Source organism: Dreissena polymorpha, chromosome 2 (assembly GCF_020536995.1).
Source record: "Dreissena polymorpha isolate Duluth1 chromosome 2, UMN_Dpol_1.0, whole genome shotgun sequence".
In the NCBI taxonomy this organism is placed as follows: Eukaryota; Metazoa; Mollusca; class Bivalvia; order Myida; family Dreissenidae; genus Dreissena; species Dreissena polymorpha.
This window is the reverse complement of record NC_068356.1, coordinates 34,955,093-34,979,959: the sequence shown is the minus strand read 5'-3', so window position 1 is coordinate 34,979,959 and position 24,867 is coordinate 34,955,093. Positions and strand designations below refer to the sequence as shown.

General features: G+C 35.6%; 1 protein-coding gene across 4 annotated transcripts in view; it reads left to right on the top strand.

Moving 5' to 3' along the window:
* Positions 1–8,374: 8,374 nt before the first annotated feature.
* Positions 8,375–24,867, top strand: part of LOC127866574 (paladin-like) — a 63,006-nt gene continuing 46,513 nt past the window's right edge. The window contains exons 1-3 of one of the 4 annotated variants that reach the window (XM_052407197.1): positions 8,375–8,486; positions 20,940–21,091; positions 23,716–23,897. In XM_052407197.1, the coding sequence (XP_052263157.1) occupies positions 21,016–21,091; positions 23,716–23,897 (258 nt within the window). In that variant the 5' untranslated portion in view covers positions 8,375–8,486; positions 20,940–21,015. The other 3 variants (XM_052407199.1, XM_052407196.1, XM_052407198.1) reach the window with 3 other exon arrangements.

Sequence of the window (24,867 nt, the reverse complement as noted above, 5' to 3'; positions counted from 1 at the left end):
CATTTATTATTTTGCGCGGCTGCATGTCAAATTTGCATAATTCCAGTGTTTAAACACACTTACAATCGAACACAGACGGTAAAGCCTCGTCATTTCTGATGATGACCGAGTGAGGCATATGTAAAGCACAACCTTGTACTGTATGACGTCATATGAAATAATCGAATTATTTTGTCGATGTCGAATGAACAAGACATAATGTTTTCAATGTTATTTTAATGTATTTTGGTATGTGTGATTTGTTTATGCAATAATAGCGAAAATACACATTTTCTCGGACATTATCATCTGCGGGCGCTCTCACAATCCGTTCCTGCCCTCGTGCTGAACATTCGAGCAAGAGAGGGTTTTTCGAGCGCCCGCAGATGATTATGCCCTCGAAAACATGTATTATCCCTATAATGATTCGACCCAATGTTACAATGAGGATAAACGTCACTTGTGGACTTTGCCATACCGTACACGGGTATGGACTTTATGTTGATCTTTCGGAAGTTGGCGACCCGCACGCCCAGCTGGGACCCAAGAGTGTTAAGGCTGACATACTTGTCCGACACATGCGAACAGACACCGCATAATGCAGTACCGTTCGAGATCAAAGAAGCTGTACAAACTACAGGTTATATTATAAATGAATCCATAACCGTTTGGGTAAAAAATAGCTATACTCTTAACAGCCAGAAATATATATGTAGGTATAAAAATATACTTACACGTACAATTATGTGCCTACAGTCATAATATTGTACAAATAGGCATTCATTTGTTTACTCTTTACAAAGGTTCATAGTATCTATTTTTACGTTACGAGTAAAAAAGGTTCTTCTGAGATCCAGGACGTTTGATTTCATAATATAACATAACACACAGAGATAAAAAAGGTTCTGAAAGCTCATACGAAATAATTAAATAATTGCCTATCAAGATGTTCCTTAATATCATATCTGCATAGGTCATATAAATATTTCACGTGCGAGGGAAATTAAATATTAAAAATAAATAACATCAGTAAAATATCAATTCATCATTGGTGAAGCTGGTGAAGCTTTAAAGCTGAACTCAGAAGTTTGAAAGGTTATTTTAAATGTCAAACTCTTTTCACCGCATTTGCTTTGTGCTGTTGATGTTCAATGATGATATACGACTTCAAGCCTTATATTTGAACAGATTACAAGGCAATACATCAAGCGGCAGTAGAAAATGCAAAATGTATAAAACACGTAACTGAGTATTTTACACTGCAAGTTTTTGTTGTATATATTTTTTTTAAATGATGCATTTTCTTCACAAAGGATTTTACACGAACATTTAAATGCAATCAAGAAGCTAAAAAGTGTAAACGTCTTGCTTATTTATTTGAGGAATAATATCCAATGCAAAAAAGGAAATGATTATTTATTTGACTGATATAGCATCACGACCATGGCATCGTCCCTGAATACATCCATCAAACACTAATTCTAACGATAAAAGGCGTATACGTCTAGCTTAGTTATCAAGAGGACGTTCATCAAACTAATATTACGAAAGCATTATTAATTTGATTGCTATAGCACGTACTACGTCCTGCGCATTTTCCCTGAATGGGTCTTCAAACATCAAACTATAACCAATCGTAACGATATGATGACAAGCGACTGCAATAACACCAACCCTATGGAATCACCAAGCAAACGTAGTTTTATTTCATAGCGATTAACTGAAAGGGACTTTTTCACGTTTAGGTAAATTGACACAAAATTTAAAAAAAAAGATTCACAGAGTTTCGTTGTAGTTATCATATTTGTGAGGAATCAGTAATACTGAACATTTATTTTGCTCTTAAATATCCATTTTAGGCATATTTTGGCGATTAAAACACCTGAAAATTATAAAGCGCTGCAACGCGAAACGATTAAATAATTTAAAGAGTTCTGTTGGGGTCGTTATATTTTGCGACAATACGAGGATTGCTTATATGAAGAACACAATTTATCACTCATTGTGTGAGCACGGATGGCTGAGTGGTTTAAGCAATAGACTTTTACTCCAAGGGTCAGTGGATCGAGCCCAGCTGAGGGCTACTTTTTTTCTTTCATTAATTTTATTCTTGTTTTTTACTGGACCTTTTTAAATCCAATATTTACATGTATCAATGCTTTTATCGTATTAAAAAAAACTTCATCGTCATCATCCTCATTCTCCTCTTCCTCCTCCTCCTAGTCATCATCATCATCATCAACATCATCACCATCATCATTATCATCATCATCATCATCATCATCATCATCATCATCATCATCATCATCATCATCATCATCATCATCATCATCATCATCATCATCTGACATCTAACATCTGACCAGTTGATAGAACAAATATGGTGATAGAAATTATTCCCCGGCATGTGATATGGAGCGTGTTGATATTAATGTCTCTAGAGTATATGCTTTTCCCAGTTCGGCGGCTTCCCATAGAAAATGATTGAATTTTCCCGATAGTAATTCGGGCCAAACGGTTGTTTAATTCGCTCTAATGTCATCTTGTAACTTAGCATGGGAACTTGCAATTCAGTTTCGCTCTGTTACAAATGTGTTTAGTTCGCGTCATTTGCAACCTGTACGAAAGAACACATAATCTGACAAATGTGAATATGGTTTTACATAATCATAGTCAGCTTGTGAAAAAAATATCTGCCGTGATGTATAACAGTTATTGGATATGTTAAAAAACATTAACCAACTTCGTTAAGAAAAAACATTTTAATCAAAGTCTTTCTTTACATCCATTATTGTATATATTTTTCGCATGGCAAATTTGCAATATTATTATTCAAGACATATTGTGGTATCTAAATTGAACCAAATTATGGTATCTAAATTGAACCAAATTATGGTATCTAAATTGAACCAATTGCTAAGCTGAAAACGAGGTAATTCGCAAATAAATTAGAAATTACAACAATATTGACTACTAGTAAAACTTAAAATATACATATATGCCGAGAAATACAAATCGAAAATATGCTTTGAACGATACGGATAGGAGGGTGGAAAGTTACATGTTTTTGTGATATTGTAATAGGTTCAAAAGATGTTATACAGCAAAGTACAACATATCAATGTATTTTTGTATTTTTTAATATAAAGCAATTTTCTTACACCTAATAAAGTCGATTTAATAAGAAGTAATAAAATCCATTTGTACATTATGTCTTCTTATTACATTACAATAAAAACGTGATGACTTCCATCTCTGATTTAAATTAAGTTTCAGAACAGATGAACTCGAGCGAAATAAACATTTAATTAAGCATTGTTTAGAATCGTTAACTTACTAGGGCGAGAACAAAAGGCAACTCAAACGCAGATATGCTGTTGCTATGGCATCACATGTATAGCGGTTCACTGACGGGTTACAGCCACTCTGACGAACAATTGTTAGTTCAGTTCCTTCTGACTGCGGATAAAGTTAGCTATGTTCTGTAAAAACAAGACATACATTTGAGCCGCGCTCTATGAACAGGTGGTTTAATGCATGTGCGTAAAGTGTCGTCCCATATTAGCCTGTGCAGTCCCAACAGGCTAATCAGGGACGACACTTTCCGCCTAACTTGAATTTTGCTAAGAAGAGACTTTCTTGAAACGAAAAATAGCATAAAAGCAGAAAATGTCGTCTCCGTCCGCACAGGCTAATCTGGGACGACACTTAACGCACATGTAAGAACGAGAATGAGAACCTAGGTTCTCGCTTGAAGATTGCACATGGCTTCAAGAATCGAAGTTTTCATACAAGAACCTAGGTTCTCAGAATGAGAACCTAGGTTCTCATAAAAAACCTAGTTTCTTGGGATTATGCGTCGAACTGCTTGCCATATCCGTGGTTTTCATTTGGGAACCATAATTCTCATGATAATCTAGGTTCTCATGAAAACCTAGGTTTACAGAATTACGCGTCTTTAATACTAAATCCGTGGTTTTCATTTGGGAACCATAGGTTCTCATGAGAACCTAGGTTTTCAGAATTACGCGTCGGACGGCGTAAACTTGCTCGTTTGGAATACGGGACACATATTATTCAGGACGCAGGATCAATGTGGTTCACATATAATTTTACACGCGCTGGACATAATGAAAACACGCCGTTAAGAACTTTATTTTTTTGCAAATATCTCAAGTTATTGAAATATGTTTGCAAAGTCTTTAGTGCATACGTTTTTCTTGCAGTTTGGGCCGATATCTTACGATTGAATAAGACATTATTGCACATTATCAATAGAGATTAAACTTCTATTTAAATACCATAATGATTGCTTACTATATCACAGACATACTTTAAATAGAAAACTGTACCGTACAGTCGTTTGAGGCCCGAACAAGGGAACTGAATATTTGAAACTCATTTAATGCTGTAATTATGAATTATGTAACGATTGATCTGAATTTGTTTCAATTTTTAGTCTCAAAATAATATTTACAATTAAAGATGTATTTCATAAACAGTTTTTTTATTAACGTGTTCAGACCAATGTCGACCGATTACTTTACTTATTTCATTCCTCAAGAAGTTTCCTCCAAGTTTCGTTGAATATTACTTAGCATTGTCTGAACATTAATCAAACATGTTCTTGGGGAGTAACATTCACTGTTTCACGTCTATTACTTATCATTCTACACATATGCCACCAGCGTGTACCAAGCAATTGGAGACAACTGGAGGTATGGCAAGCTGTTCGACGCATAATCCCAAGAAACCAGGTTTCTCATGAGAACCTAGGTTCTCATGAGAAACTAGGTTTATGAAATCCCAAGAAACCAGGTTTCTCATGAAAACCTAGGTTCTCATGAGAAACTAGGTTTATGAAATCCCAAGAAACCAGGTTTCTCATGAGAACCTAGGTTCTCATGAGAACCTAGGTTCTCATTTGAAAACCTTGGTTTACGCTAGAGAACCTAGGTTCTCATGAGAAACTAGGTTTTTCATGAGAACCTAGGTTCTCTTAGACTTATAGAACTTAGGTTCTCATGAGAAACAAGGTTTTCATGAGAACCTAGGTTTTCATTCTGAGAACTTAAGTTCTCGTTTGATATTCAAGGTTTTCACAAGAACCTAGGTTCTCGACAGCTTTTCGCGTCGTTCTCTCTGATAACCTAGGTTTTCATGAGAACCCAAGATTTCATTTGGGAACCATAGTTCTCATGAGAACCTAGGTTCTCAGAATGAGGGTTCTCAGAATGAGAACCTAGGTTCTCATTCTGCGAACCTAGATTCAAATGAGAAACCTAGTTTCTTGGGATTATGCGTCGAATCGCTTGCCATACACATGCATTTAGCACTTTTTCCCAGAGTACGACACAATAAAAAGATATACGGCGTTGATGTTCATTGGTTTGTGTTGGCTGTAAACGATCGTAACTAAAAGAAAGAAAATCAATGAGTTATGACTTATGCCGAAAATGTTTGTTTTCTGTATAATTCTAAGCCGCCTTATATCTAAATATGTTTAAATGAGGTTAAAAGTAGATAACAATCCTATCGTGCAGCCTATCCGAGAATGTAAACGCACAAAGTCAGCTAGTATTTGCGGAAACAAGACTGGAAATGTAGATGTCAATACAAAGGCGGATAGCGACACGTATACTCGTATTAGTGGCGCAACCAAAACTGTGTATATGAGTCGTATTAACATGTCACATACATGAAGTGCCGTATATATTTAACTAAGAATAGTATGAATTTGTGTTCGTTTTGCACCAAGTTCAATATCGTGTCGACCTTAATAGATATACAAACAGACACCTATATGTTAGAGTCAAACTAGACGAGAAGAACGCACCATGTAATGGCCCATTGCTCGTTTCATAGCAAATTAGTCATGTCTTGGGTAAGCATGCGGCCTATTCATTGTTGTTTAATCTCATGTAAATGGCGGGCTAACGTCCATATACGTTCGTTGCAGGCGTCATATTACGTCGTTGCATTTTGGCACGTGATTTTTCACTCCTTCACGTCGGAAATTTCAAAAGTCACCAGTGTGTGTTCCAATCTATATTAATATATTTATTTCCAGTAGAGAGATCAGTACCAAGCACATAGCCGGATATAGAAAGCACACAATTTGTTGTTGTCGCGGGACGGCAACGTCCGTAATGCCGCCGCAATATATTATGTTGTTCAGAACTTTGTGTTAGAATTAAATCAACAGAAATAAATCGCTATGAAAACTGAAATGGAGTTGTGAACGTGTATTGTGTTTCAAAGACTATGTGACACAGAAGGTCTTCAAAGAATAGTGGGAATTTCCCAACGGCGCAAATCCTTTACGCTATACCTCACAACAAAGATAGTCAACCCGTTATCCATAACACTGCGTGAAGCCGAGGCAGTACTAAAACGTAGTTTAGTTATTTCTAACAATTGTGTAAATGCCAGTGATTCATTCGGGCCTACAGGCAGACAATTTCTACAACATTATATTGATTGTTGCTAAAAGTCAATTAAGATGAAAACTGAGGAAAGACAGCTACGCCTAAAACAAACACTGTTAAAGAGGCCTTTTCACGTATTGGTTAATTGACAATATTAAAACAAATGTAGTTATGATATTAGTAAGGAAACAGTAATATTGAACATTTATCATGCTCTAAAATATTCATTATATGCATCTTTAAACGATTTAAAAACCCGAACATTATCAAGCGTTGCAACGCGAAACAATTAAATAATTTGGCGAGTTCTGTTGGTGTCGTTATATTTTGAGATACTGTGAGAATTGCTCATATAAAGTATTAAATTCATCAGTCATTGTATGAGCAGGGATTGCCGAATGGTCTAAGCGATAGACTTTTACTCCAAGGGTCAGTGGTTCCAGTCCAGTTGAGGGTAACTTTTTTCTTTATTTATTTTATTCTTGGGTTAGACAGCAACGCCGGAAACAAAGTTACAAAAATGACAATAACACAAAAACTTGCATGGCCTCGTCAATTAAACAGCAGCTCGTCATCGAAAACATGCAATTAATATACAGAAGCGAAACGCTATGCGTTCAAAATGCCATGCCATTGTACATAACGTTACAATTTGTACTCGTATGTACATTTGTATTTTTTAATTCTTATCTTTAGTTTCCAGTATAAATTATTTGTGTCGATTGTTTCATGTATCTCTGTTCAACATTACAATTAACATGATAAGCTAAGAACATATCAATTATGACAAAGAAGACGACAGAATAGTCGCATCGCTTCCTCGGAGCAGTCGACAGAATGATCGCATCGCTTCCTCGGAGCAGGTGTCAAAATAAACGCATCGCTTGCTTGAGGCAGACGACAGAATAATCGCATCGCTTTCCACTTCCACAGTCTCATTGGAATGTTATAAATACTGATTCAGACATTAAGATACATCGCTCAATTTGATGTTCATTTATTTGTTGAAAAGAATGATTCGATGCGCGTTTTCTTATATATATATATATATTTTTTTTTTTTCCGTTTAAATGACATATGAATTGCATACTAACTTGTGTTAAGGAATTTATATGATAAATTCCATTGTTGTGTGTTATGTTAACATATTGGCGATTTATTGAAAGCATAATTCTTCTATGGGGCCTACTGGTAGATTCCAAGGCCGCTGTGCGTATCTAGCGTTTCAAGAAATAATTGGACAACTAAGGATGTGTTGTCAGATTTTATCTCAATCCTTTTTATATTGGAATAGCACGTGACCTGGGATTCCTTCACAACGTTTTCGTTAGCTTTTTTTTTTAATTTCCCCATGTTATAAGGTATCAGGTTATTAAAGGAAAGTGAGCAAAATGCCGAGGCTAAATGATGTTTGCCACTATGGATGACAATGTATCATTTAGTCAGTGGTTATGTTCAAGATCAATACGTAAGATTCATTTTAACAACGTATTCAACGAAGTTTTAAATCCTGGTTCATAAGATTCGGGTATGGCGGACAATTGTGCGACGTCAAACAAGTGGTTTCTTGGAATCGCATTCGGGGGTGTCAGTTTATTAATAACGTCACTTGTTCATTCTTTGTGGTTTTGCCACTAAGTAGTGCAAAGTGACTTATTAGAAAATACCTCGTGATTTCATGTTAATATGTTTTAATGTTAAAATGCAAGGTTTCAATGCATATATATATATATATATATATATATATATATATATATATATATATATATATATATATATATATATATATATATATATATACATACATAAATACATACATATATATACGGTTCAAGTGTATATGCGGTTTGGTTCATGCATTACGCTTTGTCATGAGCGTTATCAGGGATCATGCTATTGCATATTTCGTAATAAATCAGGTTATCACTTTTAATAAGAAATAGAAGCGCCTCTATGTAAACACTAACCTCATATCTCTGTTAAACTATTATGCAAGACGTTAATGGGCATATAGTATGCGAACACGTCGCTAAAGAGCTTTCTATGGATGAACAAATAAAGAGACACGGCGGCGATGTGGTTTATGAATGTATCCCTGCTTGATTTTTTGCTCATGAATCAACATATATACTGACATGAACGAGTGTAAAGTTTTTCCTCGCTTAAGATTGTATAGATTATTTTGTAAATTAGTGAGACGTATGACTATTCTTCAAGATGTGAGTACACTTATTATTATATAGGATATTGTAAAACGGGGCTTAATGCATATGTGTGAAGTTTCGTCCCAGATAAGCCCTGTGGAGATCGCAAGGCTGATCAGGGAGGTCGATTTCCGCCTGAGCTTGAGTGAAGACTTCCTCCAAACGAAAAACTACCGTGAAAGCAGAAATTATCGTCCGTGATAAGCCTTTGCGGACTAAACAGTCTTATAAGTGACGATTTTTAACGCACATGCATTACGCACGTTTGTCCAAGAGCGAAACTCAAAAAAGTTCCTTAAGGTTATCAATATATATGTATTATTTTCACGGAAATGTATTTGGTGCTTGAGACGCAATGGAAATTAAGAAAGCTCCTAAAGTTGATTTTATAAAACAACAACTTCGAATTACGGCTTTCATGCATGTTTGGAACACATTTAACACACACTGATTATATTAAAAATTATCTAGTTATACGTGTAGACAATGTAGTGATACTTATAATGCATTATGCTTTTGTAACGTTTCTGACTATATGAAGTTGCTTATCTTCGATATTTATCTTTGTGATTTCAAAATGCAACATATTTTCCCATTTATCCATTCGACATTATATGACTTCACGACGTTTAAAGCAAACTCGTAGTTAAATGACCAAACCATAAGGTTCAGAGGTAATGTATTTGATTTGAAATATTGTATAGTATTCATTTACCCAGTTTTTACATTATACCACTGATGTAAACCGTGGGCACGTTCGTGTGACACAATGTTATAACAAAATTTAACAAGGTGTACATTAGAGTACATGAAAGTCACGGGTCGGTCGGTTGGTTGGTTAGTTTGTCATTTAGTTGGTTGGTCTGTCCGCAAACAATATTATAAGTTTGTGGAGCGAGCACGTTTAACATTTCTCAAGCGATTGAATTTACACTTATAATATGTGATTCTAATGAACTGTAATTTGCTAGACTCTGTTTTCGCATGAAGTTATCCTCAGGTTCGAGTTGAATTTAGCCCTTTTGTTAGAAGCATTATACGTTTGCATGATACCTTGCACATTTGTCAACTCTCAAGCAATGACATTTTTACTTTAGAGGTGTATTCATCATAAAGTATATATGTGTCTTGTTCTGAGAAAACTGGGCTTAATTCATCTGCGTAAAGTGTCGTCCCAGATTAGCCTGTGTAGTACGCACAGGCTCATCAGGGACCACACTTTCCGCTTTAATGGTATTTTTAGTTTCAAGGAAGTCCCTCCTTACCGAAAATCAAGTTAAGGCGGAAAGTGTCGTCCCTGATAAGCCTGTGCGAACTGCACAGGCTAACCTGGGACGACACTTTACGCACATGTATTATGCCCAGTTTTATCAAAACAAGACACATATGTCCACGATACAGTATTCACACTCAGTTGTCTATTAAACTGAGGTGTGTACCCCTGAAATAATCCTCGCTAGTCGTGTCACAAAGCGATGCGGTATATTTCAAAGTCAAGTTTGAAATAAAATTAAGTTGAAATTGAATCAGAAGTGGTTAGCTCAAACAATATTTATTCAATGAAATAATACATATACGTACATTGATTAATAATTAATCCGTATAAAAACATACTATGGTTACATTCACAAATTTTAATTATGTTATAATACATGTATATGAAAAAGTTTGAATTTACTACCATTATTATACATTGCAAGGTAACGGGCCTCAGAATTTAGTTGAAAGTCTTTAAAATGTAAATTACTTGATGACGTATGAAAGACAATACAAAATGAAAAATAAAAACGCTATCCGCCAAGACGTGTTTGTCTTGTATAGGGCGTAAGAGCTTTTATTGTTATTATTAACCCGACCACCCATTTTTTCGTGCTGATCCATAACTATTGTTTACATATTGTGTTGAGTTTTAGATCATTTATGCTGTATATATGGTTTATATTAAGGAAAACAAGTTGCACAGAAATTTAAGTTTAGAATAGTTCGTGTATGGTAACAAACAACTGACAAACACGTTTGTTCGACGTACCTACCTAGTGTTTGAGATGCAAGAGGAAGCAAACATATTATTTTAATTTGTTGCCTTCCGGTTTATTTACTGATTGAAATGACATACGTTTGTTGTAGAAATAACGAAGTAATATGTTATACATGTAGATCTTTAACAATCAATCAAAATATAGACTTAGACAATAACACACGGAAGAGCTGGGCCGGACGTCTTGAATCGGCCCGCTGTCGACGTAACGGCCCGAGGGCCACTATGTGGGCATGGTCGATTATAGACGTACGTCCCAGCTCTGCCGTGTGTAATCGTTTATATAACATATAATCATATTGTGTTCCTTCACTAAAATTTATTACAAAACCAGCTTTCAGTACTATCATCCTCATTAAAATAATTGGGCAATTTATGACGTAACTCATGTGACGTAATTTCTGTGACGAAACACACCAGTTTAAGCTAGATTCTCTTGATTTTAAGGATAAGAAGTTGGACTTAATGGTTTAAAGTAAATTATTTTGAATAAAAAAAACACAACAACATCGAACGAATCCAACACATATTTCGGATTGTGTGTTAATAATGCATAATTGGAAACTTCGGTATGAATAAAATAAATCGCTCCGAGCGGCGGTCATTCGATTTCGTAAATCGTGATTTTGGTAAGAATGGTTAGGCTAGCATTTGATACAGTAACCAAAACGTAGTTTGGTTTAAAACAAATTTAGATCAAAGGACGGACGTATTATGATCAACAACACGATTTACGAACTCGAATGACTTCTGGGAGCGAATTATTATATTCCTCTCGACGTTTCCAATTAGGCATGAACAAACACAATCCGAAATACGTTTTGGATTCGTTCGATTTTCTACAAAATACTTTACTTGGAGGATAATTCATGGCTGAGCCGGGCCGGGCAGTGATAATCGGCCGGCAGGGAGCATACCTGGGTTTGCGACCTGGGGGCCGATTATCACTGCCCGGCCCTGCTCAGCCGTGTATTAACGTCTATAATATATATCTTACTTTGTTTTGATTATCTTTGTTTTGTTCTTTCTCTAAAATTTATTACAGAACCGTATATCCGTACTTTTTTTTATTTTCGTTCAATTGATTACGCAATTTATGATTGATGTGTCATTGATAAACAATAAACAAAGTAACATGTTTCGTGACTTTTGGTGCATGCCTAGTAAGTTTAGTCCAGAAGAACGTGCAAGCGTTAACGACTATCGTCATTTTCACATCCTTTAGTTGGCATGTATTATATGTGTAGCTGCTGCATGACAAGTGTGACAATGGATTAGTCTGAAGTCTTCCTGCAAAATAGGATTGTATAATGTACGTAAAGTACCTAATAGTCTTTCTTCGGCTAGATCGTGGATAAAATCTAATCTTACGGTACAAACAAAGCCAAAACTTTAAAAATCTTTTAAAAATTATATACCGTATCAACCGTTATTATTTGAATGAATTTAATTGTACCTAGATACATATAAAATGTTGTTGTTTTTCCAAAGTATTGTTTATTTACTGTTGCATATTATAATATACAACTTTTCGGTGTCACATTGTATAATTGTATAAAGCATACACACAATACATTGTAATTTGCTTGTATACAATGTTCCTCTCAATGCCTCTCTCTCCTCTCAACGACATTAACAGCCATCAAGCTCACTTATTAACATCAATAGTTAAAGCCCATGTATATATTCATGACTTCTTAAATGCACGAAACGTATCCAGCACATAACGGCATCTAATGCTTAGATGTCTATATAACAGTCGTTTATAACCATCGGAGCCAAAATTTTAATTTCACTGATATTATTTCGAGTATCTTACGAATATGTACCAATACCTCGCCGGCTTATCATAGTGTTACTTGTTGACTGCAGAACATTTTACGGTGTAAACAGAACGATAATTTATCTGCAATATTATTCACTATTGTTTTCATAACTATGCTTGTGTCAGTATCATAATTATACAATTATTTTAGATTATTTGCAATACATGCCATTTGCTTGAAAAAGAAGGCAATACCTACACCAATATTACGGTACTTGTCTTCTGCGTCCGCACCTTTTGTGGAAATCCCTGTGTTCAGCAACTGAACGACTAAAATGTCAACACTATTGTTGTATGGAGGATACGGACTTCTGTTGGTTGCTATCGCCAATCAATAATCCCCGATAGCACCTTCAACAGTTCAGAGCTAGGCCATAGTGGGAATCAGGCGGAGTGACAACACCACAAAGGTTGTATGTAGGAGGAAGGGTATAGGAGAATATTTTTGCAAAACGGAATGCTATATATGTGGATCAATTAACGTGAGAATTAACAGTTTTGTGTAACTATTTATGACCAGTTTAGATAGTAAGACATTTATGCAATCGAATACCAAATACATCATTACCATGACATGTGTTTTCTTTTTATAAAGGTATAAACTAAAATTATTATGCACAGCTATGATTGCCTGACTTGTGATATTTAATCAAATCTACGGTCTCTATAATTGCTGGATATGCATCTAATAAAGAGCTTTGAAATGTGAGTATTGTATTTATTCTTTATCTCTTTTTGTTTATGTAAAGTATATTCACAATAAATTAATAGCCGTTTAGAGAAAAATACAGTTATCCTTAGCATACATATACTGTTGGAGTATAATAAATGCCTGTATTTTTGTTAGTTGCCTGAAATGCAGTCGTTGAGGTTAAATGATTAAGACAAAAAATTATAAAACACGAACAGTAAATTTCCTACAGCGGATTACTATTGTTGATTATAGTACAAACTATATTACTATGCATATTATGTACACAAAATATGAGCCGCGGCATGCTTTATAAAGTTGCGTTAGGTAATGCGGTCTCATTAGTGTACATGGTAGCACCTGGTCAGATTGTGGAGATACATATGACATAAGACCCACTTTCGTGTGACACGGCTAATATGTATGATTCTTACGCGTATTGTAACAGTTTGCAATTACCGATTACATAAATAACATGAAATGTTGTGCAGCATACTGAGAGCTCATTATTGTACCATTTCTTAATTAAGTCTGAAATAAAGTGTACAGTTAAAGCTGTACAAAAATTACACAGTGTCTATATCATCATTCTATAAATTATGTAATGGACCAACTCTATATGGGCCGTGCTCAGTGAAAAAGGGGTTTAATGCATGTGCGTAAAGTAACGTTCCAGATTAGCATGTGCAGTCCGCACAGGCTAATCAGTGACGACACTTTCCGCTTTTATGATATTTTTAGTTTAAAGAAAGTCTCTTCTTAGTAAAAAAAAATCCAGTATAGGCGGATTGCACATGCTAATCTGGGAAGACACTTTTCGCACATGCATTAAACCCCCTTTTCGCAGAGCACGGCTCATTTATTTATAATTAATCAAGGAACTTAACAAAGTTGGTGTATAATCCCTTGAATGGCTTTATTTCATTGTTTGAAAATCGATTTAAGAAACATTTTTTCTTCTTTATTTGCGATTAACAGTTTAAGCTAAATTAAAATTGTTAACTACAAATTATTTGTTGCGACCTCGCCGAACATGATCATGTGAAGTTAAATGTTTTGTTTTATTCGCAAATACCATTCAAATTGGAATTGACTACTTTACATGTTTGAACTCGTATAACTGGTCAGAACGTTAGTTTTGAAAAATGCTTCAAGTAACATTACTACTCAAAATCAACGAACATTTCGTACAATTGTTCGTAACATAAACTTAACCAATTAAAAATCAGTGTTCCTTATGGCAATTGCCAAAATTTCAACGCCTGATGTGGTCTGGTAAAATAGATGTTTGTAGATACAAAATACTCGTTTTTATTATTGTTTTGCATATCTATTCATACGACACATGAACACTGTTCGTGTGTCGTATGAATAGATATATTCGCGGGAATTAATTGTGGCCACAAATAAATAAAAACAAGCATTTTGTATCTACAAAAATCTATGTAATCATACCACATCTAGCGTTGAAATTTTGGCTATTGCTATAAGGAACACTGATTGTTAAGGTGTTAACTTTAATTAACGAAATACTTAACGAAATTGTTGTTGATTTTGAGCGTTATAGAGACTTTAAGGACGTTTGACAATTTAAAAGCATCTATTATCTTAGATAAATGGCGTCGGCATTTATAAACTAATATAAAATAAATATCTCATAAATATTTTAGGGATGTATCATTGCACTTTCGTATATAATACATTCAATTAATTGTCTGGTATATCGCAATCAATTATCTCGCCATCATCACTCAGAATAATAACCTTTCATCAGGGGAGTGCCATTGAATTTCACACTGGATACTTGGATGTGACCAGCCAATTGTCTTCCCTATTAGATATGTGTAGCCGTTTACGACCAACTTGGTCTTTGTTAACTGATATTAACTTCAATGCTCATTGGGTCATTGTCGACCGGAAATGGCTTGAAGTCACCCGGGGATGACTTGAAGCCGATTCATGTCACCCTGGGCTGGCGTCAAGCCGATTCATGTCTCCCTGGGGTGACTTCAAGCCGACCGGGTGACTAGACTCGGCTTGAAATCACCCCAGGGTGACATGAGTCGGCTTCTAGTCACCCAAGGGTGACTTCAGGTCATTTTAGGTCGACAATGACCCATTGAGCGATATTAACGGATAGTAAAATATTGTTTTAAATAGCTTAAAATGACACTTGAATATTAATATCCATATTGGGACGTGGCTCGATGACTTAAAAGACAACATATTAAACTATTTCGGAAAGGTGAGGGACTTACGATATTACTTATTGAAAGTATGCTTTTACTAACGTCATTCGAGCCTTGTTCTGAGAAAACTGGGCTAAATGCATGTGCGCAAATTGTCATCCAAGATAAGCCTGTGCAGTCCGCACAGGCTAATCAGGGACGACACTTTCCGCGTAAACTTGATTTACGGTAAGGAGGGACTTTCTTGAATCTAAAAATACCATAAAAGCGGAAAGTGTAGTCCCTGATTAGCCTGTTCGGACTGCACATGCTATTCTGGGACGACACTTTACGCACATGCATTAAGCCCAGTTTTCTCAGAACGCGGCTCATTTTATGTTGAAAAAAAAATGAACGGTTTAATTGAAAGCAATCAAACTCGTTTAAGTGCATCTATGTTTGATTTGCTTTCCCCATCAATATTTAGCACTGACTAATTAGTTTAAAAACTTATGTTGACGGTTTTTACGGAAAAAATTCATTTCTTAAATTTAAAAGTAGCCATATTAATATTGATTCATTGATCGAGTAAGAATCGTCCATATTCATATATTGATAACTTATGTAGTATTTTACACACTTATGTGGCGTCGAAATAAAATAATTTTCAGTACTGAAACAATTTTAAGCGAGCTACGGTTATTTTTTTATACAATATTGTGTTTTAAAATATCATTCTCGACCACATATAACAGTGTTTTCTAATACTCTTATTGAGTTGAAATTTTTTAATTCAAAACGTTCCGTTCATTTATGACTGTTTAGCTCAACAAATAATCATACTTGTTTTTCAAAATGTCTTACAATATTGTTTGGGACAAACAGAAGCACATTCATGTAATTGTTTCATTTGCTATGAAAGTGTATGAACATTTATGCGTATAAAACCGGTTCGTTTCTCTATGACTGTTTCGCTTCACGAAAAAGCGGAAATCTTTACGACATCAAACAGCATACAATGTTTTTAAATGCCATACAATATATATCGGCATCTACAGAAGCAAAATTCTATGCAATGGCACTTATTATTTTTATTTTTCACTTATATTTCAAGTCAAACTGACTTGATTACGAACTTTCTGGACCTTAAATGTAAACCACATATTATTTTATGAGTCATAACTCAATAAATGTCTGTCATATTTGAATTAATTGTACACATTCTTGAAAACTATCCAGCAGGGATATAGCAGCATCAGAGACAAGTTTCATGGCCAATATCTAACAAATGCCAGTAATTATTCCCATGGTAACAAGGTCAGTCAAAGACAGACAATAGCAGCGTGATTCCTAACATTATCAGAATATATTTAACATCAGAAATTTATGCGTCGGCAATCATGTAGGATTTTAAAAAAAACATCGAGGGCTTTGAAAATTAAATTCCAATCAGTTCATACGAATACCTTTTAATGAATTATTCTCTGTGATAGCGTTGTTATAACAAACGATCGGCTTATACAAAAATATACTTCCTTTTATATTGCACCTGTCTTTAAGACATTGTTAGTTTGGTTGATTCTAAAAATCAAGTTTTTCCAGCATTATGAAAGTCGAAAGTGTTTTACACTGGCTATTAGAATTATCTTGCACGACCAATAGTTTAGAATGTGTTATTATTTATTGACAGGATTATCCATTTTTCATTTTCATTTCATCATGTTAGTTTTTTAATGATAAGGTATAGCAATTTTAATATGGGTATTTAGCTTTTTTCTCTATATCATTGGCAGTTTGCAATGTTCTTCCTTTGTTCTGAAAGTCGACTCGCATGTTGAAGGATATTACATTACACAGACATTCAAATGCTTTCGTAAGGAACAGCTAGAGCAGCCGCTGGTAATGGGTTGGATACATGTGTAAAATGGGTTTGATGCATATGCATAAAGTGTCGTCACATATTAGCCTGTGCAGTCCCCACAGCTAATCAGGGACGACACTTTCCGCCTAAACTGGATTTTTGCTAAGAAGAGACTTTCTGTAAACGAAAAATACCATATGAGCGGAACGTGTCGTCCCTGATTAGCCTGTGCGGACTGTACAGGCTAATCTGGTTCGACGCTTTACGCATTAAACCATTATTTCACAGAGTACGGCTCATATGATTATCTGTGCGCTATGTAAGGGTTACGAATGAGCTTCGCGTTTAAGCTGGGTACCAATACGTTACTAATAAAGAACACAAGAATATCAGTGAAACTGATGGATGTTCCCCGATGATGCGCTTTGTAAATCTATGTGTTAATAACCACCTAAAAAAATCTATTATTAGCCTCGGTGACCTTAACCTTGACCCCAGTGACCTCAAATCTCATCAAAAGGTAGAGGTCCATGCAAGGTACCTACATGACAAATATGAAGGAGATCGATAAAGAATTGAAGGTGCTTTGAGAAACTGTAACAAAAGTGTGACGGAAAAATCTAGTATGGGCCTCCGTGACCTTGACCCCAATGACCTCAAACCTCATCAAAAGGTAGAGGTCCATGCAAGGTACCTACATGCCAAATATGAAAAAGATCGGTAAAGTATTGAAGGTGCTATGAGAAACGGTTACAAAAAAGTGACGGAAAAAGTATATTATTAGCCTCTGTGACCTTGACCATGACCCCAGTGACCTCAAACCTCATCAAAAGGTAGAGGTCCATGCAAGGTACCTACATGCCAAATATGAAAGAGATCGGTAAAGTATTGAAGGTGCTATGAGAAACGGTAACAAAAGTGTGACGGAAAAAGTATATTATTAGCCTCGGTGACCTTGACCTTGATCCCAGTGACCTCAAACCTCATCAGAAGGTAGAATTCCATGCAAGGTACCTACATGCCAAATATGAATGAGATCGGTAAAGTATTGAAGGTGCAATGAGAACGGTAACAAAAGTGTGACGGAAGGAAGTAAGGATGTAAGGAAGTAAGGAACTACAAACTGGACACTATATGCTCCCTAAAATATTTCGGGGAGGATTAAAATGCAAATACGTAAACAAGCATCACGACTTACTTGATTCTGAATTCCTTAACCATTTCCCACTCAGGAGCGAAGTGAAAATGGCTATATGTAAACAGTATAAAACCAGAACAGTCTGCGAGTTACTCGCAGTTTGTTCAGGTTTTATGCTGGTTGCCGCTCATCAGTATCTTAGGGTTGGAAATGAGGCATTTACAAATTGAATCTAGTCAGAATGGTCTATAATTACAAATGCGTCAAAATACGTATCTAAGTTAAAAAGGAATTATATGTTATGAAAACGTTGAACATTTTTATGACCAGCGTTTTATATACTTTCTGTGACATTCATGGGGTCATCTCCAGACATATAAGCTTGTGAATCATGAAGCGTTCACCCAAATTAATAAATACATACAATTATCGTGTGATATTTTAAATATTTTTTATCAGCACAATGCGCGGTTTGAATACCAGTGTAACGTAATTACACATTGTTCGTGGAGAACACACAGTAACAAAGACAGTTCATTTCTCTTTTCATCGCGATTTATTTCTGTGGAATATTTTCTAATACAACGCTTGCTAATGTTCGTGAAATACAATTTTACAGCACGGTAGGCCAAAATGGCCGCCACGACATGAAAACGTGACTGCACCACTCGATTGTCAAACTTAGACTAGAAAGTTAGAGGTTTAGAGGCCATCAGATTGCACTTACAATTATCACATTTTGCCAGTTCGACGGACTTAAATGATTGACGGACTTGATTATAATTCACCTACTGCATATTCTGGCCACTATCACATATTTGATCTGTTTTGACACTCTCTGACCTTTCAAGTTATTGATCTAAATATTTTAACAATGGATTGAAAGGTACGTCTTACTTTGCAAAATATTTTAAGGACATTTCTATAATTTTGTTATAAATTCATGTTCTTTATAATTGGACATATAATTAAGATATATTAAAGTGATATTATGGGCATTTTTCACGGTTGAATTTAGCTGAAAAGAATTAACAGATCAAAAGAGTAAGTAAAAATGTGGTTACTGACCAATTATCTGAAACTCATCTTGCTATCAGTTGTTTATAAAATATATTTTATATTCGATATTCGTACGTGACTTACCCAGTCCTCTAAGCCGAAATGATCCGTAAAACAAAATTGTGTCTTTGTGTCGTATGAACGAATCTGCACTAAAACTTAATTTAGGTTCTCATCGTACATGCATGATCAGTTGTCAAACGAAAGTACGGTTGATATTCAAATGCATTATTTTTCTCTTTCCGGGATATTGTTTAAGTATGTTGATGCTTCATTAACAAATATAAATGTATATTAAGTGAAAACACCAAAAATAAACAACGGTAGCGATAGACACTTATAAACTGTTAGATGTCCATAATATCACTTTAATAATTTCCAAAATTCAAGTATAATATTATTAATAATTTTCAATAAAAGATTTATTAATAATTTCCAATTTATATTTTATATTTATCATAACGTTACACCAGAATCAACTGAAATATATATCTACGCTGTATAGCTACATACATGTACTTAGACACGGCTTTCGATATAATTGTTTTTACTCGCCCCAACGGTTATAATCACGGATAGTCATGTTTCAATTATTACTTCGCCTCGTATGACGAATGCATTTGAAGATCTATTTCGATTAAATGAACTAACAGATTGATGACAGATTGAGTTAAAAATGAACTCTCTAGCGTCATGTTTTAGAAAAATCATTGGATGCTTTCGGGTTAACATTATCTTTAATGAAGCAATAGTGTGGATGTTAGTTCTAATCGAAACGCATCATTTGAAGGACATCCACCTTAAGCAATACATTTAGCTGATTAAAATAAACGGCATTAATTCACAGGCTAATCTGGGACGACACTTTACGCACATGCATTATGCCCAGTTTTCTCAGAACACGACTCATTTGGAATCCTTTGTCGGATTGACACATACTACTTCATGATGGATATAAAATCTTGATTAATGTCCCCAATATGTTTCACAGTTTGCATGTAAAAGTTTCATTATTGTCTGGTTTCAATATGAATGTTGATAAAGCTAGCAGAGAAGCGGTATTCTGTTTCTTTATGGAAATGTTTTTGGATCATTTAAGGAATATGAGTTTACATAGTCATCACGTGCACCTTACGCTTTGATCTCTTAATTGGTTTCTATCAAATAACGATTCCAGAGGAAAAGTTGTAGGCATATGTTATTATACGTGCATAATATAATGCTTTTCTTTGAAAGCGCAAACGCATGAAAGCCACTAATGGGTATAGTTAAAATTATACTCGTAAAACGACAGCCGCTGCAAGACTCTAATCAGGGAATAACAACACATTGGCATAAAAATAGAATATCTTAAAAATGTGTATGTACTGGTACTAACTTTATCGGAAGCTGCAAAACACCAGCATTTCATGCGGTACATACTTTTTGTGAATCATATTTTACATCGACACGCAAAACACTAGGTCAGATAATTGTTACACGAAACTACGCCTGCTTTTATAGTATCGAAACAGCACTAGATAGTTGTTTACCCTATATCTGTTACAGGTTGCCGACGATATGAGCTGGTGACCACTGTGACGGACACCGTACTTCATAACTAGCATCAACCGGTCCCGTTACCATGGGGACAGGAGCAAGCTCATACAGTCCCCCACCAACCCCTCTGCGGTCATCTCTCTGCGCGCTAAGGACTTCAGGTATGCGTACACCATGTGTTTTTATCACTGTCACAATTTTGTGAACATGTGTATGTGAGTGATACATACTGGTACATACTGGGCTATGTGAGTGATACATACTGGGCTATGTGAGTGATACATACTGGGCTATGTGGGTGATACATACTGGGCTATGTGAGTGATATATACTGGGCTATGTGAGTGATACATACTGGGCTATGTGAGTGATACATACTGGGCTATGTGAGTGATACATACTGGGCTATATGTGCGATAGGACGATTCATTCAACCGGTTTAAAATCTTTAAGATTTTTACTGACCGTTTCACGCTCGTGACCCCAGCATTAGTCATTTTTTATATAAAAGTCGTGTTTATTTATTTCCCTGTCGTGTATGGTCGTATTTGTCACTTACATCAAATAACAGACTAGCGGGTTTCAGAAAGAATTTCTCTTCCTATCATGTTTGTGCAGTTTTTCCATTCCTACACATTCATAATGTTGATATGAAATACTCTCTGGGTTTAATTGCTCTTTGGATCGTCATTTATCATCTTGTTGGTTTAAGAGTGAGCTTTTATTTCCATTGTTAGTTGGTCGCGTTAGCGGCCGACTAAATTAACAGATGTGCCTAGCATCATGTGTTGCAAATCAGTATGTGCTTAGCTACGCTAAGGACGGTAACTCACTAGGCTAGGAACGATTACCGCTGCATGTTTATACTTCACTGCAGCAGAAAGCCTATAATTATGTAAAAAAAAAACAAAAGGTTTAAAAGCTTGTGGGACATATTGGCCAATCTAGTGTTTATAACAGCTTGTGCGACGACATTGGTAAGTTTATCATTGAAATATGTACATATTGGCTGCTCTCAGGGAAAACGGGTCTTAAAGCTGCATTAAAAGTCTGTCATGTGGGCAAAATTGTTTCTAAATAATTGGAAGAAAATAGATAAAGTATTAGATACACATATCACAACATGATTATAGGCTTGTTATTCTTAAGCAAGGCAACCAAAATTCTAAAGATGGTTACCAGTGCAGCAAACCAATTGTGAAAAAAGGCATATTGTTGTTATTTTGTCTAAGTTATCTCTATAACATAAATAAGAGGATAAACAGTCACACGCATCTCAACCTGTGCTTTAAGACTCACTCTTAAAAATTTGAATGGGTTGTGTTCATTTCAAACTAAAACTTGAACATAAGTTTGAAGTTTGCTTTTAAGATTATGCAATAGCGAGCAACTTCAGTGCCTTTAGCGCTTTGATTAAAGCTATACGTTGTGAATCTAATATTCATAACATAGAGACATAGTAAACCCTCGGAGTTTCCACATAGAACGGTTTACCTTAATAATTTGACAAAGGTTTTCTTATTCAGATGCAAGTACATGTTTTAAGGGTATAACATATTTATATGTGCATGACTTGCCATTTATCCACTGATAAAGATATGTCACGAAGCGTCTTGATGAAAAATATTAATTTGTATTAACGTTTTAATATTGTGAACATGATTCTTAGTTCGTATAATTAGTATTAATGAGTTATTGAAGTATTTGCAATAACCTTAAAGACGATAATTTTAGGCATTTGAAATATTTGATAATGCCATCTTGGTCTGCAAATTCGTATGTTTATAAACATAAGGATTCAATAGTATATTTATAATGTGCTTCTGAAACTTAAGCTAATCTGCATTTGATATTTAATATGTTAAAAGCATTATTCATATGAGTCGCGTTCTGAGAAAACTGGGCATAGTGCATGTGCGTAAAGTGTCGTCCCAGATTAGCATGTGCAGTCCGCACAGGCTAATCAGGGACGACACTTATCTCCTAAATTCGATTTTTGCTAAGAAGAACATTTAAACGAAAAAAATGTCATAAAAGCGAAAAGTGTCGTCCCTGATTAGCCTGTGCGGACTGCACATGCTAATCTGGGACGACACTTTATGGATCATGACGCTTTATTTAGCTTCAAAAGAATTTCCATGTTCCATGCTTTTTAAAATTGTAATGCCCAACACTTGTATTAAAAGAAACTACAAAAGGTAAGGTTTGCCGACCATTGAGTTTCAACAAGAAACTACGGAATGCCATTTTTTCCAATATTTGTACTATAACAAGAAACTCCAGAATGTCATGTTTGCCAACACCTGTGTTACACCAAGAACTACGGATTGCATGTTGTTGAAACCTTATCACAAACAACATTCAAGATACCATGCTTGCCTATACCTGTATTGAAACCAGATATTACAGAATGGCATATGTCAATACCTCCGAATGATCATCTACTTTATTCAAATTCCAAATTTACGTAAAGAAATATACATGCAGTGCATAATGTTAATCAAACATTTTTGAAAATCAATTTTTCCATTTTTTATAATGTCATGGCATTATTACTTTGGACATATGCATTCTTAGACGATTTGTTAAATGCGCAAACTCACTACCATTGTGACTGACGAAAGTTATATGATATTTAACAAGGACACGACAATGACTTTGGAAATATATAAACATATTATATCGTTTAATAATCTCTTAAATTGTAATACCTAAAATTTTCATACTACAAACTTTAAGGTAAACATCGTGACTCCGCTAAATCGAAACATTGACACTATTCTAGCCCCCAAAGACGGCGACTTGTCGAGCATCGACAGGAGCAATCACTTGACCCGAACGGACAACCACGTGGGCCCTGTGATTATCAAGAACTGCATGGAAGAATACCAGCACGTGGTGGACAGTTCCGAGCCAATAGTGCTTGGCTGTCTTGCCGACCGTCTGCCAAAACACCCACTAATAAAGGTACGTGTACCAACACATGAGGGGTGCGCGTTGTTTGATATGCTAGGATTGTTGACCCAGATACTTTTAATCCCCCCCTTCGAAGAAGAGGGGGTATATTGCTTTGCTCATGTCGGTCTGTCTGTCTGTCGGTCGGTCTGTCGGTCGGTCGGTCGGTCCGTCCACCAGGTGGTTTCCGGATGATAACTCAAGAACGCTTGGGCCTAGGATCATGAAACTTCATAGGTACATTGATCATGACTCGCAGATGACTCCTATTGATTTTGAGGTCACTAGGTCAAAGGTCAAGGTAACGGTGACCCGAAATAGTAGAATGGTTTCCGGATGATAACTCAAGAACGCTTAGGCCTAGGATCATGAAATTTTATAGGTAGATTGATCATGACTCGCAGATAACCCCTATTGATTTTGAGGTCACTAGTTCAAAGGTCAAGGTCACAGTGACCCGAAATAGTAAAATGGTTTCCGGATGATAACTCAAGAACGCTTATGCCTAGGATCATGAAACTTCGTAGGTAGATTGATAATGGCTGGCAGATGACCCCTATTAATTTTCAGGTTACTAGGTCAAATGTCAAGGTCACGGTGACCCGAAATAGTAAAATGGTTTCCGGATGATAACTCAAGAACGCTTATGTCTAGGATCATGAAACTTTATAAGTAGATTGATCATGACTCAGAGATGACCCCTATTGATTTTGAGGTCACTAGGTCAAAGGTCAAGGTCACAGTGACCCGAAATAGTAAAATGGTTTCCGGATGATAACTCAAGAACGCTTATGCCTAGCATCATGAAACTTGATAGGTAGATTGATCATGACTTGCAGTTGACCCCTATTGATTTTCAGGTCACTATATCAAAGGTCAAGGTCACGGTGACCTGAAATAGTAAAATGGTTTCTGGATGATAACTCAAGAACGCTTATGGCTACGATCATGAAACTTCATAGGTACATTGATCATGACTTGC